At 40.7% G+C, this 21,224-nt stretch overlaps 1 protein-coding gene across 22 annotated transcripts in view; it reads left to right on the forward strand.

The window, feature by feature from the left end:
• The first annotated feature begins 2,176 nt into the window (after window positions 1-2,176).
• Window positions 2,177-21,224, forward strand: part of CCDC88A (coiled-coil domain containing 88A) — a 131,832-nt gene continuing 112,784 nt past the window's right edge. For 21 of the 22 annotated variants that reach the window (XR_008522131.2, XR_008522132.2, XM_009237293.4 and 18 more), the window contains exons 1-2: window positions 2,259-3,269; window positions 3,366-3,466. Coding sequence is in view for 20 of the 22 variants with exons in the window: in XM_009237293.4 (XP_009235568.1) it covers window positions 3,207-3,269; window positions 3,366-3,466 (164 nt within the window). In the remaining 2 variants the exon portion in view is untranslated. Of the gene's footprint in view, window positions 3,270-3,365; window positions 3,467-21,224 lie in introns of all 22 variants that reach the window. The other variant, XM_009237291.4, reaches the window with a different exon arrangement.

Consider the following 21,224-nt stretch of genomic DNA (forward strand, 5'->3'; position numbering starts at 1 on the left):
ATTTCTGTGCGGGCTGGGTACTAAATTGCATCAAACAATACTATCGTAATGTATGACTCCTGTGCTAACCCTTCAGTCACCACTTCAAAATGCCCCTAACCTGCTGTATTTGGTGTTAATACATTTTGGGTTTTCGCCTATGAATGAAGCAGATTGATTTGTCCTAGGATAAACCCAATATAGGCATAATTACTTGCATATTGTTTTGTCAAGCGTCTGGGGGATTACAAAGAAAAGTGGGTATGTCAAGCACTGGGCTTCTCCTGAAAGCAATGCTGTCTTCTTGGTGCCCACTCTCCTTCTGTCTGTATTTCATTTGCCAAATAAAGGACTACTATTAAGAAAGAGTTATCAGGCCAAGCACAGTGGCTCTCACCTGTAATTCCAGCTCTTAGGGAGGGCCGAGGCGGCAGGTCACTTGAGGTCAGGAGTTCGAGACCAGCCTGGCCAACATGGTGAAACCCTGTCCTTACTAAAAATACAAAAATTAGCCGGTGGGTGGTGGCAGGCGCCTGTAATCCTAGTTACTTGGGAGGCTGAGGCAGGATAATCGCTTGGACCCTGGAGGCAGAAGTTGCAGTGAGCTGAGATCGTGCCACTGTACTCCAGCCTGAGTAGTAGAGAGAGACTCCGTCTCAAAAAACAAAACAAACAAAAAAAAGAAGGAGTCACCAAGCCAGGCGTGGTGGCTCACGCGTCTCGTCTCAACTGCTAGGGAGGCTGAGGTGAGAGGGTCACTTGAGGCCAGGAGTTCGAGGCCAGGCTGGGCAACACAGTGAGACTCCCATCTCTAAAAGACTTTTTAAAAAGTCATCAAGAGCAGATGGAAAAGATTGCTTGCAACAAGGATGTCTGAAGGCTTGTGTACTGGCTAGGGAAATGCAAGGTTCTACTTGTACATCACCTAGCAAAGTGCCACATGAATGCATCCTAATTTTAATTAAGATGATTTTCAAAGGGCATTTAGTTCCCTACTCCTCAAAGCAAGATCCTTTCTCCTGTAACTGAAGCGGAGAGGTTATATTTCAAGTTTTTCATAAAGGTTCTTTATTTTGAAGGAATAATGTTAAAAACAACATTAATGACATTTATAGAACACTTACTATAAGCTGCCATTTCACTTAACCCTATTATTAGCCCTGCTTTACACGTGAAGGAATCGAAGCACAAAGAGGCTCAATAACGTGCCTAGGCTCACACAGCTGGTGCATATTGGAACCAGGCAGGAAGACTTCAGAGTCCAGGTTCTCAACTACCCAATTAAGAAATTGTGCTCTTTCTTAATTGTGTTATGACAAAAACATTTTTACTGTTAATTTAAAATATATACTCCGTGTAAATATTTATGTAATGTAAACATAGCACACATTATAAAACTATAATATTATCTTTTCTCAAAAAAAGATTGAGTTCTGCATGCCCATTTTACCCCAGGAAAAAGGTCTTTATTTTCCTTTGAAATGAGGAGTAACATTTGATTTTGCCAGGGAACTTAAAATTATTTCAAGGTCCCAGTCGTGAATGGCATGGAGATTTATGACAAATATGTAATCTGTTTATTTGTCACCCAACTTGGATGACTTCCAAATGTTTCTTCTTTGTAACTCTTGATTTTGCTTGGGTTCCCCCCCGACCCATGCCCAAATAGTAAAAAACAAAACAAAACCAAAAAACAATGTCTGAGTCACGTTTGCTCCAGTCAGGGAATACCAACGTGCTGACAGACACCTCTGGTTTTTAAAAAAATCTTACTGTATGTCACTTGCAACTTTGAAGAACATTCATGCGTTAGTGGACTGGACTTGGAAGAAAAAAAAAAGAAGGAGGAAAAAAAAACCCACCAAATTGTGGCTCAAGTCCCTCTGCCATTTGCTGCAGTGAGTTTTCCTATTCCATTTTGCTGGAGAGAAGGCATGCTTTACAGAACACATCAAACTGTCCGAAAAAAGGCTGTCTGCATCCCTCATGTTTATAAGAGAAGGATTTCTTTCCCTTTCCTTCACATATCAAAGAAGGCACTCGGGGAGGAAATAAACCATAATTAGGCATGAGCGAGCGAGCAGACAGACCCCTTGCTCTGTCTTCCCTGTCCCCGCCCCCGGCAACCGTCCTGGGCGCAAGCGAGGAGCGGGGTGTCTCTGCAGCAGCTGCAGCGAGCGCGCGCCCACGCCCGAGCCCGCGCCCGCCGCCAGGATCTGGGCGGCGGCGAGGCTATCCCGGGGGCGCGCTCGCTCGGGAGCGCGCTCATGCAGCGGTTTTCTTCTCCCACAATCCAGAGGCAGCTGCACGGGAGGGGCGGGGAGTCGGCGGAAGGATATCGGCGCGGAGGGAGCAGCGCGCACCCTTTGGCGGCGGCCCCCGGCATTGGCGGGCGGCGCTGGCGGGCGGCGAGGGGTAGGGTGTGATGCGGCACTGCGGTTCTGAGGCCGTTACTCCGGCTTCTTCATAGAGGGCGGAGAAGGCTGGAGCGCGGTGGTGATTTTGTGCCAGGGATTCCCAGAGACGCGCTGAAAAGGCTGGCAGGGCTTAGGAAGCTGGGGGGTTAGGGACACACATACAAGCCCCCACCCCCGGGAGGGGAAGGGGGCTGGAGGCGAGGCTTGAGGGCGGCGGAGGAATGGTGTCTGCTCGGGGGGAAGGGGCGAGCCCTGCCTGTTGGTGTTGAGGGGCTGCGGGCAGTGGAGGCTCCGCGGGTCGAAAGCAGCTCCATGCCCATCGGTGGGTGGAACGTGTAAAGGTCGGAACGCCGAGGTCGAGTCTGGTGTCCCCTCGGAATCCTTAACGTGGTCTCTGTCTAACGTATTTCATTTAGCCCCCGTTGGGATTAATTCATTGGGAGCAGTTTCGCTGGTCTGGATCCTCCAGGAGCTGGACAACCTTGACGGGCTTTTTGTCTTGGGTTCCAGCCCCCTTTCCCTTCCTCCTCTTCCAGATGCCTTTTCTCTGCCCCTCCTCGCCCGGTACAGACATTTCCAGCGCAGGCTGCTGCTCTTGGTGTCCGTCGTCGAAGCCACTTCTTGGGATTTCGGCTCGTTTCCCTCTGGGGTGTTTTTTGAGGAGGGAGAGTGCCCCCCTCCTCCACGATGGGATTTTCCTCCCTTGCCGAAATGGACTTTCATTGATTTCTACTTACTTCTACTTTTAGTGACCAATTCCCTAGGCGTATTTTTGTGGTAGTTCCTTTTTTCAAATACATACTCTGTAAAATGGAGAACGAAATTTTTACTCCCCTTCTGGAGCAGTTCATGACCAGCCCCTTGGTCACTTGGGTAAGTGGGGTGTCCTTTATTGTATATTTTGCTGAGTTATTTGTGGCTGCAGAGATGGAGGTGGGCGTTCATGTCGTGGTGATCCTTCTGTTCTAGGTTAAAACGTTTGGACCTCTGGCTGCAGGAAATGGGACCAACCTTGATGAATATGTGGCTTTGGTGGATGGGGTATTCTTGAACCAGGTCATGCTCCAAATGTAAGTTCTTCCTTCTTTCCTAGGTAACGTTTTCTTTGAGAAATAGCATATGGTGAACTTTGAGACACGATGTTTTAAGCCCCTAATTTGGTTCATTGGCCAGAAATATTCAGGTGGTTTAAGAATTGGATCTTGAAAGGAATGCTAATGTTATGGGCTCAGCCCATTATCACAACCTAGAAATTCTACCTGTTAAAATTGTGAAACTTTAGTTTTTCATTCAGTCAACCATGTATCCTCACTTGTCTTCAGTACTGAAATCCAAGCCACATTGTGTCTTCTTTGATAATTTGGTAAAATAAGAGAGAGAATGAGAATCTGGTTTCCTAAGAGAGGAAAAAAGACTTTACTGTGAAGTTATGTGCATTTGATGCAGAAATGTTTCTTATTAACCTTTATATCTGGAAATAAATGGCTCAAAATTTGAAACTCGTTAAGTAATAGCAGATTTCAGAAGAGAAAATTTCAAACAGTTCTGATTGGTGAGGACTCTTGCTGTAGTAAGTAATTTAAATGCTTGTAATAACTAAAGCCTGATGAGATGATTTATTGTGTGAATTATTAGGTTGCTTAATATTTTAGGGATCATTTTAAGGTATTCTTACAGGTTTGAAATGCAAATAACAAGTCTTGATAACAATTAGATAACGACTTATTGGGCAAATCTTTGTCTTTTGTGTTTATAATATTGGGTTTGTACTAAGTAGGAAAGTACGCTTTTGAGATGGGAATTGAATAGTGAAAGTATATTGGTAGCTGGATCAGTAAAATTAAAACTCAGTTTTTATCTAATTACAGCTATTGTAGCATACGTGTATTCTAAGTACGCTAATGTAGTTTATCAAACTGAATTTTTCAGTTGTGCTCAAAGTAATGTGTACTTAGGCTTATTTCTCTTTAATAGAATCTGATGAGAAGAGGTAGTTTGGAATTTTTATATGTATGGGAAATTTGTGTGTTATCAATAAATAGTTGTTACTAGAGAATAAGGCTACCATTCTGCTCTGATAACCTTATCAATTTTGTATTTTATTGGTTTAGATTTTTATGTTTAAGAGGGTAGAAGTCAAATCTATAAAAAATTGCTCTTGTGTTAACTTCTCTGTGTGCTCAAAGAGATTTGTGGGCTGTTTTTCATGTACGTGTTGATCCTACAGGGAAGTATTATACTATTATACATTTTCAACCAGTGTTTTGTTTTCATAGGCACCCAAAGAAATATATATGTTATCTAAATATGTATATTTATTTTTTTCCTTAAGAAAGGAAAAAAGAGCGTAGACATTAATTATTTCCAGGGTTAGTAAATATATTTTTGACAGCTGTGTAATGGAATTATTTTTTATCCTCAAAATATCTGACTATTTCCTAAGCAAAATGGTAGGATAATAAACTGACTTCTATTTTGGGGAACCTACATGACAGAAAGGGTAGCCATTACAGTAGATACTCAGAACTTGTTCCCCTATGTCTCTTTATTGTGCTTATTTTTAGACAGAAAATTTTGAATTTGTGTGCTAAAAATGTGTGTTCACAAAAATAGGGAAATATATTACTTTAGTTTTCCACTTTAATGATTTTTATTTGAATGATTCTTTTTCCAGAAAAATTTAGATTTTTTTTTGCATCCTAAATACTTAGCTGAGGTGCTAAAAACAAATACATTAGTTTGTTTCCACTTCGAATGCAGTTTTATGCTTAAAAAATATATGTATATTTTGAAAATGACGGTATTCCAAAATAGTGGTTGCCAGGTTGCTGTTTTTCATGAGGACTAGCTCTTTTCCAAACCACAAATCTGCTTCTGTATTTTCAGTTCCACCTCTCAGTTTCTTTAGATTTTTTTTCGGTGTCCTAATTCTGTTGTAAATGACCTATAAAATTAAAGGAAAAGAAAAGAAAAAAAGTATAGTTTTGCTTTGTTTGAATAATTTGCTAAAATAAGATCAAATTTATCTTAATAAATTATTTAACTGATAGGGCAACAAAATATACATTGTTTTAAAAGCTATATTTTGCTAATTTTGAAGTCATTAGGATTTCTGTTAAGCACTTTACTTAGATTAATGTATGCTTTAATGTACTCTATTATAAAGTGTCAGTTGTAACTCTGTATCTAGTAAATGTAAAAGTTAGGCCTAGTCTAATTTCTACAGTACATTTAGTTACAGAATTTGTGAGCAAGAATCCTTTGTAAATGAAACTAATTTATGTATTTTCCATGTTTCTTGTGCTTGGAATTCGATGAGTGTCTTGGATCTGTAGGTTTATAGTTTTTATCAAATTTAGAAAAGTTTCAGTCATTATTCCTAGAAAAAAAAAATATATATATATTGGACCTCTTCACCCTTTTGGAAGTCCAGTTACATATATATTAGTCGCTTTGATGTTGTCTTAAAACTTACTGATGTTTAATTCAATTTTCTTTCAGTCTTCGTCTCATTTTGGATAGTCTGTTGTGATGTCTCCAAATTTATTAATTTTTTCTTCTATAATGTTTAGTCTGCTCTTAATCCCACCCACCATATTTTTCATTCCAGATATTATAGCTTCATCTTTAGAAATTGTCTTATATCTTCCATGTCTATGTTTTTCATGCTCTGTCTTTTCTCTAGCTTCTTGAACATATGGAATACAGTTATCATTGGCTTAATGTCTATGTCTGCTAATTCTGTCTGTGTCATTTTGGGGTTGGTTTTGGTTGATTGATATTTCTTCCCATTATGGATTCTGTTTTCTTGCTTTTGTATGCCTGTGATTTTTTTTTTTTTTTATTTGATGCCGACATTTGAAATTTTAGCTTGTTTGGTGCTGGATATTTTTGTATTCCATTAAATACAAAAATCTTGAGCTTTGTTCTGGGATGCATTAAGTTACCTGAAAACAGTTTGATCTTTTGGGGACATGCTTTTAAGATTTGTTAGGCAGTACTACTTTGTCACGCTGTTGAGGCAAAACCCCTCTGAATACGCTAGCTGGTGGAAACAGGACCTACTTGGTGGTGTTCGCTCTCAATCTTTTTGGTGGTTCTTTCACTATCTTTGGGTAGTTTCCTCACACTTGTATTCTGATAAGTACTCAGACTTGAGGGATACCCTCTGCAGAACTTTCTCACTGTTCAACTCTGTTAAGTACTCTGCCCTGTGTACTTTAGCTACCTTGCTGTCTCCAGACTCAGTTCTGTCCCCTCAGCTCAGACCATTGTGCTCTGCCTGGATTCCCCTCTTCCTGTTCTGTGGCCTGGAAACTCTTTCAAGGCCATAATGCTGGAGCAGTTGTTGGATTCATGCTTGTTTCCCATCGATTGGGAATCACTGTCTTTTGTTGCCTGGTGTCCAAGGTCTTGAAAAATGTTTTATGTATTTTGTCTTTTTTTTCCCCCAGTTGTTTCAGGGAGGAGGGCAAATTTGGTCTCTGGCCACCAGTAGAAATATGTTTGTATACTTTTTTTTTTTCAAGATGGGGTCTGGCTATGTTGCTCAGGCTGGAATATGTGATCATAGTGCATTGTGGCCTCAAACTCCTGGGCTTAGGCCATCCTCCCACCCTAGACACCTGAGTAGCTGGGACTACAGGCACGCGCACCACAGTGCCTGGCTGTTTATATACTTTTAATTACATTTTTGCTCTGCTAGTCTTATATTATTGCTTTTAGATGTGACATGGAGTTTTTTTATAGGAACCTTTTTTTTTTTTTTTTTTTTGAGACAGAGTCTCGCTCCATGCCCAGGTGGGAGTGCAGTGGTGTGATCTCAGCTCACTGCAAGCTCCACCTCCCGGGTTCAAGCCATTCTCCTGCCTCAGGCTCCGGAGTAACTGGGGCTACAGGCGCCCACCACCACACCTGGCTAATTTTTTGTATCTTTTTAGTAGAGACGGGGTTTCACCGTGTTAGCCAGGATGGTCTCGATCTCCTGACCTTGTGATCCGCTTGCCTCGGCCTCCCAAAGTGCTGGGATTACAGGCATGAGCCACTGCACCTGGCCAGGAACCTTATTATATAAGTTTTTTCATCTAAAATGTTTATTAAGACTAAGAAAATTGATTAATTTAATGACTCTGGTGTTGCTGTTTTGCACCCAGACTCTGAAAGTGAAGAGCTAACTTCTTCATGACACTGTTTACTGACTCTGCCTCACAATTTTGAAGTCTGTTCACTGACTTGAGATTTACTGTATTCAGAGATGAATCCTGAATTTCATTGAGTAGCTTTTTGAAGCAAATAATCTCTGTAAGAACTTGTAACATGAAATCAATCGTCTTTAACTAATGGGAAGGAAGAGGAAAGCTACTTAGAGATCTGGAATGATGGGCCAGCTCTTCTGTACGCTGTAGGGCATTTTCCTACTTCAGTGGATTGAAATCTTTTTCCTTTATTGTTAGTTATCAGTTGTAGGGCTTGGTGACGTGAAGTAGAAATAATTATTTTCCTGTTTGAGATGTCATTTAATTCTGGAGCCAGTTTTGAATATTACTTGCTGTGAGTTTTTAAGGAATTTGTGACATTGTAGTTAATTTCATACTCCTAAAATTTTAAAAACGTCCAATTCATATTACCCAAACCGTTGAAAATATGAATGTCTTAGGATTTTAAGTACTGAGAAAATTGTTAATAGTATCAACAATATTTGGAATTATTATTTATGATTCAACCCTATTAGATAGTTATAGAGAGCTGTACTTGGAACACTTGGTAATTGTGATATACTTGTTATGGCCTTTCTTTTCCTTTAGAATTTTGGGTTTGAAGGGACTTCAGAAGTCATCTACTCTTTTTTGTTTGTTTGTTTGCTTGTTTGTTTGTTTTTTTTGAGACGGTCTTGTTCTGTTACCCAGGCTGCAGTGCAGGGGCGTGATCACCGCTCACTGCAGCCTTCACCTCCCGGGCTCAAGCTGTGCTCCCACCTTAGCCTCCCAAGTACCTAGGACCACAGGCACGCGCTACCATGCTTGACTAATTTTTGTATTTTTTGTAGAGATGGAGTTTCACTGTGTTGCCCAGGCTGGTCCCAAGCGATCCACCCACCTCAGCCTCCCAAAGTGCTGGGATTACAGGCACGAACCAGCCTGACTCTTTGCTTGACTCTATTGACTAGCCTGTGAGTTTCCTGAAGCCAGGGACTCTATCTTTTGTCTCTGTATTCCTAGGACAGTGTTTGACACACAGTACATTCTTGATATATTTTTGTTGAATGATTGAATAATAGAGCCATGTGTAGTAAAGTGGAATGAATTTGGGCCTTATGTTAGATAGACTTGGGTTCAGTTCTAGCTGTGCTACTTATTGGTATGTGAGCCTAACATCTCCAAATTACAGCTCCTACATTTATAAGATGGGAGATAATGTTTCTCTTCCTGATGGGGAAGGATTATCTACTAAAGCAGGGACAGATATGTCTATTTTCTGTTTTGTTGACCCACTATATCCCCAGTGCTGGTTGCTGTCATTATTATTATCTTGTGCTATACTATATCTACCTACTTATGGCTCCTCAAGTAAATCATGATAGTTCACAGCTTAGTTTTTTTGTTTGTTTGTTTTTGAGACAGGATCTCACTCTGTCACCCAGGCTGGACTGCAGTGGCACAATCGCAACCCACTGCAACCTCAAACTCCTAGGCTGAAGCAATCCTCCCACCTCAGCTTCCCAAGCAGCTGGGACTGCAGGCATGTGCTACTGCACCTGGCTAATTTTTAAAAGTTTTTTTATAGAGACCGGGGCTCACTTTTTTGCCCAGGCTGGTCTTGAATTCCTGGGTTCAAGTGATCCTCCCACCTCAGCTTCCCAAAGTGGCTGGCAATACAGGCATGAGCTACCGCGCCTGGCCTACAGCTTAGTTTTGTATGATCTCTGTTACTGTCATCTCTCTATAGCTGTATGATCTTTAGTAAGTTACTTAATTTATAAGTGGGATAAAAAGTCACAGGATTATTATGAGAATCAAATAGAATAATGTATATACAATGCTTAACATATGGAAAGTGTCCAATAAATGTTAGCTCTTTATTGTTTTATTTATATTATTATCATTAGAATTATTTTCCTCAAGACCAGTGGTCCCCAACCTTTTTGGCACCAGGGACTGGTTTCATGGAAGACAATTTTTACGTGGACCAAGGCTGAGGGGAGATGGTTTCAGGATGAAACTGTTCCACCTCAGATCATCAGCCATTAGATTCTTATGAGGGGAGTGCAACCTAAATCCCTTGCATCTGCAGTTCACACTAGGGTTTGTGGTCCTGTGAGAATCTAATGCCGTCGCTGATCTGACAGGAGGCGGAGCTCAGGCAGTAATGCTTGCCCGCCCACCACTGATCTGCTGTGTGGCTTTCCTAACAAGCCATGGACCCAATCCATGGCCCAGGGGTTAGAGACTCCTGCTCTAGACTATCCTTCCCCTTTTCTTTGACTAACCAATTCCTGCTCCTCCTTTAATACCTTGTGAAGTCCCCAGGCAGAGTTGTTTTCTTCCTTATGATTCGGAAGTACCTTCACCTGAGTAGCTATTGCTCTGCAGTGTTACTGTTTAGGGGCTAGATGTTTTGTCTCACATATTACTAGCACCTAACCTAGTACTTAGCATGTATCACCAGCACCTAGTGTAGAAGTTGGCATGTCGTAAGTCGTAAGTAAATGTTGAAGGAATAAGTGGAGATAGCTACAATTTTATTAATTTTCAAAATTTTGAGAATACCTTCTAGTTTTAGTACTGTAGAATTTAGTTTATTTTTTAGTTTGTCTTCTGTTTCTCCTTTTTGTTTGTTCTCTCTCTTTCCCCGTATTTGTTTTAATTACCTTTATTGGATATTTTTCCCACCTATGTTATATCTCCTTTGAGGCAAGGTGATAGGAACAAGATTTCATGATCCATGGTTTTTTATAGTATTAGAATATACACTGCTTTCAGTTTGGTTTCCAATAACTTTCCTGTCCAATATGTTGAGTTTTTTTTTTGAGACGGAGTCTTACTCTGTCGCCTAGGCTGGAGTACAGTGGCGTGATCTCGGCTCACTGCAACCTCCTTCTCCCAGATTCAACCGATTCTCCTGTCTCAACCTCCTGAGTAGTTGGGATTACAAGGTGCCCACCACCATGCCTGGCTAACTTTTGTATTTTTAGTAGAGATGGGATTTCACCATTTTGGCCAGGCTGGTCTCGAACTCCTGACCTCAAGTGATCTGTCCACCTGAGCCTCCCAAAATCTCATGCTGGGATTACAGACGTGAGCCACCGCGCCTGGGCCATGTTGAGATTTTTTTGTCCACAGCTTTGTATTGGACTGTCTTCAAGAAAAGTCCATCGTGATTGCCTCATTCTCAATATGATTCATATTTAGTTAAACTACAGAAATGATGAGAACCTAGAGAAGAACAGGCGAACTAGTTGTTATACATGAGAGTATTTTTAAATTTTTTAACTGAAAATTTTCTCTTAATATATATTATGGGAGACTAGTTCTCACAGGATAAATGGAAAGGAAGACCAGTTGTTTCAAAAGGACACCAATTGACTTTCTTTTAGGATCCATGAAACAGTTTGATACCATTCTAGGCATTAAGTTTTCAATATTTAGAAATAGTATTTGAGATTATACTTGGTACTGGGACATCTGTATAATACTTAATTTATTAATTAGTAAACTGGCTGCTTTTGGAGAGTCATAGTGGTGGGAGGGCAAAAACAAAAACATGGGCTTGAAAGTTTAAATCCTGAATCAATCATTTAATATTTAGCTAGTTATTGAAATTGGAAAATTACTTTAAATGTTCTCTTTATTCCTGATTCTATTTTTATGCCTTCTTAGATCTATTTTGCTAGTTTAATAAATTTTTTTTTTTTTTTTTTTTTTTGAGACAAGGCCTCTCTCTGTTGCCCAGACTGGAATGCAGTGGCGAGATCTTGGTTCACTGCAACCTCTGCCTCCTGGGCTCAAAGCATCCTCTCACCTCAGCCTCCTGCGTAGCTAGGACTACTACCCTGCCCAGCTAATTTTTCTTTTCTTTTCTTTTTTTTTTTTTTTTTGTAAAGGCAGAGTTTTGCCGTGTTGCCCAGTCTGGTCCCAATCTCCTGGGTTCAAGCTATCCACCACCTCAGCCTCCCAAAGTGCAGAGATTAGAGGCGTGAGCCAATGTGCCTGGCATACTTTAATAATTAATAAAAATAGGTGGATAAAACCCATCAACTTCACTCTGAGTGAAAGGAGATCTGCCCCTAACATTTGTAAGATCCAGGATAAGCATTCATTTACCACAATAGGCCTAAATATTTAAAGCTTATAAACCAGGCCAACAAATCATTAACTACATTCTAGTCTTTTCTCTTGATAAATATACCTTCATAATGACTTGAAAGTTTCAAATTTAAAATCTGTGGAATGTAGAATTCATAAATTCACAATTTTGCAGCAGAGTGTTGTTAAGCCCAACCTCCTCCCGCCATCCCTGGCTCTTTCTAGCACCACAGAGGTCTCCTGTACATGCTGTGAACACCTTGCATGCATGCACAAGGTCTAAGCTCTTGTACTCCCATCCCCAAACAAGTACTCCTTGGCCCAAGGGTGTACACAAGTGTGGCACAGTCTTTTCTAAGGACAGACCTAGGAAAGAGGCCTGTGTGGGCCTTGAAATTGAGTTAGAAGTGTTTGGGCAAGAAATTGCAAAGTTCTGGGCACCTGGAGTGTCATTTAAAAGTAGGGAGGTAGGCCAGACGCGGGGGCTCACACCTGTAATCCCAGCACTTTGGGAGGCTGAGGCGGGTGGATCACTTGAGGTCAGGAGTTCAAGATCAGCCTGTCCAACATGGTGAAACCCCATCTCTACTAAAAATACAAAAATTAGCCAGGCATGTTGGTGGGCCCCTGTAATCCCAGCTACTCGGGAGGCTGAGGCAGGAGAATCGCTTGAAGCTGGGAGGCGGAGGTTGCAGTGAGCCGAGATTGCGCCACTGCACTTCCGCTTGGGTGACAGTGAGACTCTGTCTGAAAAAAAAAAAAAGAAAGAAAGAAAAGGGAGGTATATAGGCACATCCCCCTGTTTACATGGACTCCTCTCCCAGTGGAAGCATGTGGGCCGAGGAGGGCTGGAGTGGGACTCAGGGCAGAGCTCTCTCGTCAGGATCTAAATGTAGTACTCAGTGAGAGGGATGAAGGGCTAGTTCATTCAAAGATCAATTAATATGGGAATAGTTTCTAAGTGCTTACTGTGTAACAAACTGCTAGATGCTAGCATTAGGATGCTTTGCCCACAATAAGGGGGAGGTGCATGTAAACAAATTGCAATGTGGTATCTGTGCCATGATAAGGAATTATGTTGTTGAGACAGTGTTCGCACAGAAAGGGAAGTGATGATTTACATGGAGGAAAGGCTTCTTGGAGGAGATTATGTTTGAGCTGGACATGAGCGCTCCATAGGAGAAATCAGAGTGAACAGGAGTCATAAGTAGTGGGAGAGTGGAAGGAAGGACATTTTAAGCAAAGAAAATAGCATGAAAAAGAGGCATAAAGATGTAAATAACGGTGGAGGAATTAGGAGGTTTGAGAAAAGTGGAAACATTTTACAAGGCTGCTAAGAGGAAATCACAAAGAGTGTCAGTTAAAGATGAATACAAGTATTGTCTTGCAGGGTTGATGGCTTATTTGAGATTTGGAAACCACACATTTGTAGTTGAGCCAGTGAGCATGGTTGAGTAACCAGTAATGCTTAGCTGCTGAGAAACTGACGAAAATACCTGTAGAATTCATTCAGAATTGGAAATTCTGAATAAACAGACGTGGGATGAGAGAAAAAACATACTACAGATTCTTAGCTGAATAGCTGAATAATAATGTGTGAGCATTAAAGTGAGGAAGAAAGCAAGTATCAGGAGGAACTTATAGAGTAAAGCTTGTGTTACTGGAAAGGGGTCCCAATCCATACCCCAAGAGAGGGTTCTTGGATCTTGGGCAAGAAAGAATTTAGGGCGAGTCTATGAAGTGAAAGCAAGTTTATTAAGAAAGTAGAGGAATATAAGTATGACTACTCCACAGGCAGAGCAGCCATGAGGGCTGCTGATTGCCCATTTTTGTGGTTATTTCTTGATGATATGCCAAACAAGGGGTAGATTATTCATGCCTCCCCTTTTTAGACCATATAGGTTAACTTCCTGCCATTGCCATGGCATTTGTAAACTGTCATGGCACTGGTAGGAGTGTAGCAGTGAGGACGACCAGAGGACACTCTTGTCAGCATCTTGGTTTTGGTGGGTTCTGGCAAGTTTCTTTACTGCAACCTGTTTTGTCAGCGGGGTCTTTATGACCTGTATCTTGTGCCAACCTCCTATCTCATCCTGTGACTTAGAATGCCTAACTGTCTGGGAATGAAGCCCAGCAAGTCGTAGCTTTATTTTACCTAGCCCCTATTCAAGATGGAGTTGCTCTGGTTCAAACGCCTCTGAGAGTTGTAATAAGAATGAAGGAAGAGTAGGTTAGAAGTGAGGGCATGAGAGAGGGTGAAAAGATAGGAGGTCAAGGTCAGAGTAGATTTTCAGAATTTGAGATTCTGGAGGTTGCAATTCTGAATAGTGATTAGGACCAAGATTAGACAGTACTAATGGGTGGATAAAATAGAATAAAATGAAGATACGTAAAGTGGAGAAGGAACTTTCTTCCTTATTTTTTTAATGAAACTATGATCTCTTGATTTAACACTAGAGGTAGAAGTTAGTATTTTGAATTAAAGTAGAAAGGTGGGGCCAGGCGCAGTGGCTCACACCTGTAATTCCAGCACTTTGGGAGGCCGAGGCAGGCGGATCACTTGAGGTCAGGAGTTTGAGACCAGCCAAGCCAACATGGTGAAACCTTGTCTCTACTACAAATACAAAAGTTAGCTGGGCATGGTGGTGGGTGCCTGTAATCCCAGCTACATGGGAGGCTGAGGCAGGAGAGTTGCTTGAACCTGGGAGGTGGAGGCTGCAGTGAGCTGAGATCATGCCACTGCACTACAGCCTGGAAGACAGAGCAACACTCTGTCTCAAAAAAAAAAAAAAATTAAACTAGAAAGCTGGGCAATAAATAAATTAAGAAACAAAGTAATAGGAAGGAAAAAAAAGGTAATTGTTTATAACATTTTATTTTATTTTATTTTATTTACTTATTGTTTGAGACAGAGTCTTGCTCTGTCACCCAGGCTGGAGTGCAGTGATGCGATCTTGGCTCACTGCAACCTCTGCCTCCCGGTTTCAAGCCATTCTCCTGTGTCAGCCTCCCAAGTAGCTGGGATTATAGGCACCCACCACCATGCCCGGCTAATTTTTGTATTTTTAGTAGAGATGGGATTTCACCATGTTGGCCAGGCTGGTCTCGAACTCCTGACATCAAGTGATGCACCTGCCTCGGCCTCCCAAAGTGCTGGGATTACAGGCATGAGGCGCCATGCCCAGCCCATAACTTTTTATATTAACGTAATCCTTATGTTAAAAATCAGACTTTGTGAGGTATCTCAGTAGTCCTTCATGGAAAATTTTTAGACAGTATATTCTTTTTTTTTTCTTGAGACGGGGTCTTGCTCTGTTGCCCAGGCTGGAATGCAGTGGCATGATCACAGCTCACTGCATCCTTGACCTCCCAGTCTCAGATGATCCTCCCACCTCAGCTTCCTGAATAGCTGAGACTGTAGGTGTATGTCACCATGCCTGGCTAATTAAAATTTTTTTTTGTAGAGATGGGGTCTTACTTTGTTTCCCAGGCTGGTCTTGAACTCCTGGGCTCAAGCAGTCCTCCTGCCTTGGTCTCCCAGAGTCCTGGGGTTATAGGCATTAGCCACTGTGCCTGGCTTGTATTCTTAATGTGACTGATTTTCCTAGTGAAGGCTAGAAAAAAAGTTGAACTTCACATTATCATCGATAACATAACTGTTAATGTCTCCTTTCCCTGGGTGGTGAAGGACCACGGAAGTTGGTTTAGTTTTAGATGTTGGATACTAGTCTTTGATTTTTTTTTTTTATTTAAGACAGGATCTCGCCGTGTCACCCAAGTTGGAGTGCAGTGGTGTGGTCACAGCTCACTGCAGCCTCTGCCTCCTGGGATCAAGAGATTCTCATGCCTAAGCCTCACGAGTAACTGGGATCACAACTGTGTACCACCACACCCGGCTAATTATTTTTTGGTATTTTTAGTAGAGACGGGGTTTTTCCATGTTGGCCAGGCTGCTCTCAGACTCTTCACCTCAAGTGATCAGCCTGCCTCAACCTCCCAAGTACTGGGATTACACGTGTAAGCCACCATGCCCGGACACTAGTCCTTGATTAAGACCTGAACTATTACAAAGTAGTGGAGGATGAGAATTTACAGGGAAATATCAATGGAAAGACAAAACCCCCAATCCATTTTTACCAAGACTGATTTAAAAGGGTGAACTATAGTAATATCCTAGTTAACTTGAATAATTAGGGAAAATGGGGTGAGTTTTCTCATATTTGAAGGTTAACTTAATTTTTCCCAACTCCTTATTTCATATCTTTGCAAATGAATTAGACTATATTTCTACCTTTGTAAATTGAATGTACATGTAATGATTCAGAATTTGTATTTTTTTTTTTTTCAAGACAGTCTCACTCTGTTGCCCAGGCTACTGGAGTGCAGTGGCCCGATCTTGGCTCACTGCAACCTCCACCTCCCGGATTCAAGCAATTCTCCTGCCTCAGCATCCTGAGTCGCTGGGACTACAGCACGTGCCACCACACCTGGCTAATTTTTTGTATTTTTAGTAGAGACCATATTAGTATCACCGTATTAGCCAGGATGGTCTTGATCTTCTGACCTCGTGATCCACCCGCCTCAGCCTCACAAAGTGCTGGGATTATAGGCGTGAGCCGCCGCACCTGGCCTGTATCTTTTTTTTTTTTAACTTAAGTATTAAGTATAGCGGCAGCCCCTAACCTTTTTGGTAGTAGGGATCATTTTCATGGAGGACAGTTTTTTCCACGGACCAGGGCGGTTGGGAGGGGGGCATTAGATTCTCATAAGGAGTGGGCAACTTAGATCCCTCGTATGGCAGTTCACAATAGGGTTCGTGAGCTCCTAAGAAAATCTAATGCTGCCGCCAGTCTGACAAGAGGCGGAGCTCAGGTGGTAATGCTCACCTCCCCACCGCTCACCTGCCGTGCAGACTGGTTCCTAACAGGCCACGGACCTGTACTAGTCCTCGGCCCAGGGGTTGGGGACCCTGAAGCATAGTACTGAATGTGTATACTGACTCAGACAAACCTGTAGTTAATAGTGAATGATCCCAAGCAGGTATTTGAAAACAAATCTCTGGTTATTAGATTGCTTTTTTTTTTTCTTTTCTTTCATTAATCTGTGTGGGTTTCATGTTTCTTTTGAGAGAGAGAGAGTGTGCTGGGAGAGTGAGTTGTGTGGGCGTGTGAACTGGAATAAATTAGGGAGCCCTGATGTCTAGAAGTTAGGTTTGGCCTTTGAAGGTATGGTTAGTCAGGGAAACCTATCTGTGGAGGAGGTTAGATTTGATTTAAACCTTGAAAGGTGACTGGACTTGGATAGCTATCCGTGAGGAGAGGAGGGTATTTTAGGCCAAGGAAGCATTTTAGGGGAAAAGCATACTGCATGTATGATTTGGGAAATGGTGAGGAGACTAGCCTTAGTGGAGGAACCAAGTTGAGGAATAGTACAATACAGTATTTTAAAATCTTAGGTCATTTATTCCTTTGCCTTTTAAAAACTATTTTGCGGCTGGGCGCAGTGGCTCATGCCTGTAATCCCAGAACTTTGGGAGGCTGAGGCGGGCGGATTACCTGCGGTCAGTTTGAGACCAGACTTGCCAACATGGTGAAACCCCATCTCTACTAAAAATACAAAAATTAGCTGGGCGTGGTGGCACATGCCTGTAACCCCAGCTACTCGGGGCAGGCTGAGGCAGGAGAATTGCTTGAGCCCGGGAGGCAGAGGTTGCAGTGAGCCGAGATCATGCCACTGCACTCCAGCCTGGCCGACAGAGTGAAACTGTGTCTCGAAAAAACAACTATTTTGCTAAATTGGAGGTCCCCAAAACAGTTTCTTTCTCATGGACCATTTGTAGACCATGGCTGAAAGTTTTGTTAACTTGTCTATTAATAATTCCTTACCTTTCTATATGTGTACCTTTCCTCTAACTTGGTTCATTGCATCTCAAATGTATGTGTGGCTATTTTTTGTCTTCTATTTTACTTTTTATTATATTTCTAATTTAATTTTTGTTTGTCTTAGTGCTTTTGTAATAGGTATCTATTATTTTCCCTTTAATTGGTGGGTTTATAATGGAGTTAGCATTGAGCCTTTTGGAGCACTTTTCTGGTACACTGAAAAAGACAAATTAAACCAATATTGTGGTAATCTTATTCTACTCTCACTAATAGAAATTCATATACTTAGAGTTGTCCTGTATGGGGACTTTTTAAAAAATTAGAGAAATTGATGATTGGAAAAAAGATTTTCTTACCAAATTTAAAAACTGCTTACTTAAGGTAAGTTTCTATGACTAAATTTAATTCATTAATTAGAAGAGATTGTTCTTTGGGATTTTTTTCTCATTTTAAAGGGCTTTCATCTCAAAAATGAAAGTGATACTTGTCACCCATAATTAATCAAGTGAACTATTTAAATTACCTTAGGAGGGGAGTACAGATTAAGAAGCCTTACTATACTGAATTGATAGTATGGGAGTGAAAGCCGTAGTAGGTAAGTCTGTCACTGGTCAAGGGAAATACCTGACTGTATGTCAGCTCACTTTGGAATTTCTTGAGTCTCTAGGCCTAAGTAGATCTGGAGCAATTACTACTCTAGAATACTGATTAAAACAAATTAAAACCAACTTCTGTGACCCAATCTTAAGGCTTAGTGACAATGGGTAAAATTTTCCATCACAGATCAGTGCTGTCCATTGAATCTATTAAACAATCTTCTTTTGTTTCCGTTACTGGTCATGAGGTTGGCAACCATGTAAGTGAATGTTCTAGATTAGCATAATATTAAGTCCCCAGGTCCCTATACCAAGAACAGGAATTGATTTGCCTAATACAGTAGTTCTCAAATGAGATCAGACCCCTGCTAGCACAGAGATTCCTTCAAGGTTGTCTGTCAGGTCAGAATTCTTTTCATAATGATACTAAGATGTCCTTTGCCTTTTTTTGCCTGTGTTGCTAAAGCACTGATGATGCAAAAGCAAAGGTAAGTAAAACTGCTGACATTTTAGTATGAATCAAGGAATTGTACCAAATTGTATGGGCAATCATTGTATTCTTCTCATTATACACTTGTAAGATATATATAAATAAACCCAGTTTCAATTAAAAATGTCCTTGATGAAGCAATAAAAGTTATTTTGTTGGATCTTGACCCTTGAATCTTTTTAACATTCTGTGGGCAAAATGGGAACCATACATAATGTTCTTGCATAACAAAGTGCAATGATTATCTCAAGAAAAAGTACTCATGATTTTTGAGTTCCAAGGTTGAAGTAGTCCCTGTTTTTTGGAACACCATTTTTACTTGAAAGAATGACAGACAAACTGGTTGTTAATACTTGAGTACTGGGCAGACATTTCTCAGAAATGAATAAAGTGAGCCTGTCACTTCAGGGAAAACAACTGATTGTATTTGTTGTCAGTGATGAAATTTGATTTATAGAAAACATGGGCTTGACAGCTACTCAATATTTAAAGACTTTTCTGATGAGATTGGAGGTGATATTAATGAATGTGGTTTTTTTTTTTTAGACGGAGTCTTGCTCAGTTGCCCAGGCTGGAGTGCAGTGAGTGGCGTGATCTCGGCTCACTGCAAGCTCCACCTCCTGGGTTCACGCCATTCTCCTGCCTCAGCCTCCCAAGTAACTGGGACTACAGGTGCCCGCCACCATGCCTGGCTAATTTTTTGTATTTTTAGTAGAGACGGGGTTTCACCATGTTAGCCAGGATGGTCTCGATCTCTTGACCTCATGATCCGCCTGCCTCGGCCTCCCAAAGTTCTGGGATTACAGGCATGAACCACCATGCCTGGCCGGTTTTTTTTTTAATGCCGACATTTGGAAGATGTGTATAATTCAGAGAACCAATAATTTCTAAATGACCAATGCACGATGTTAAGAAGTTATGCATACATAGTTAAAAGATCCATTGAACGTGCCAGATAGACCAATGGATTTTAATGTAAAACCGAGAAAGAAAAGTTCATTGATAGAGTTTCAGATTCCACATTGCACTTAACGTTTAAGAAATAACCCTTACTGAATTTTGGTAATATCAAAGAAGAATATCAATAATTGTATGAATATGCCAATCAAATAATTTTCCTTTTCTAATTACATACTTGTGTGCAATCATATTTCTTATACTTAAAGCAAAACAATGTATCACAACCATTGAATGCAGAAGCAGGTTTAAGAAAACAGCTGTATTCTATTAAGCCAAACACTGAGATTTGCAAAGTGAAAGAATGTTGTTTCCCACTAAAATGTTACCTTTTGAAAAGTTATAAAAATGTTCTTTATGTTAACAAACACTGTTATGTTTAGGTGAATTAATATTTTTAAAAATTATTCATTTTAAATTTTAATATAGTAAGTATAGATAGATATAACCCACATAAACAAATCTCTTTGGGAGTCTGCAATAATTTTAAAGAGTAAAAAGGGGTTCTGAGACCAAAAGTTAAAAAACTGCTAACTTAATATTTGAAGGGCTAAGTTGACTTATTCTAAGAAATAAAGGGTGGGTTCAGCCATTTTATTAAGTTTAGATGAAACCAGAGTAAAGTATATGTATAGTACTGGATTTTAATTATTTTTGTGTCCATTTGCAGTTTTTAAATTAAAGCATTACTTCTGTTTGTGAAATCAGTGAATATCATGCCTTACTGCTAGCTTAATCTTGGGCTAACTAGAAAATGTCATAGATTTTCCAACTTTTGAAAAGGTAACTTAATGTGTCCAAAATTATGAGAACAAAAACATGAAAGGCTGTGTCTGTAATCTCTGTATGGTAATTATATGTCATGTACCTCTCCAAGAATGACTGTTCAGTCAATGTGAAGATCAAGATAGTTAATATATGTGAAAATATTCTGTAGATAGGTAAAAGCTTATATTAATATTAGATTTATTGTTGGCTGTCATGCAAAGTAATTGAATTTATGGGGGGGAGAAATTAAGTTGAAGGAATATATATATACACACACACACACACACACATATATATACACACACATATATATACACACACACATATATATACATATATATACATACATATATATACACACACACGTATATATATATGTGTGTGTGTGTTTTTTTTTTTTTTTTTTTTTTTTGGAGACAGAGTCTTGCTCTGTCATCCAGGCTGGAATGCAGTGGTGAGATCATAGTTCACTGAAGCTTCTGACTCCTGGCCTCAAGTGATCCTCCTGCCTTAGCCTCCTGCATAGCTAGGACTACAGGCACATACCACTGTCCCCAGCTAATTAAATTTTTTTTTTTGTAGACAAGGAGTCTTGCTATGTTGTACAGGCTGGTCTCAAACTCCTGGCCTGAAGCGATTCTCTGGCCTCAGCCTCCCAAAGTGCTGGGATTATGGGTATGAGCCACCTCCCCTAGCCAATACATTTTTTCCCTTAAAACCACTAATTTTCTGTGATGTACCCTCAGACCAGTGCTGCAAACTAAAAAAAGCCATTAATTCTCCTGAAATACCTTACTACTTGGATACTTGGATAACCCTTAATGGTGGTGCTG

This window comes from Pongo abelii, chromosome 12, assembly GCF_028885655.2.
Source record: "Pongo abelii isolate AG06213 chromosome 12, NHGRI_mPonAbe1-v2.0_pri, whole genome shotgun sequence".
Lineage (NCBI taxonomy): Eukaryota > Metazoa > Chordata > Mammalia > Primates > Hominidae > Pongo > Pongo abelii.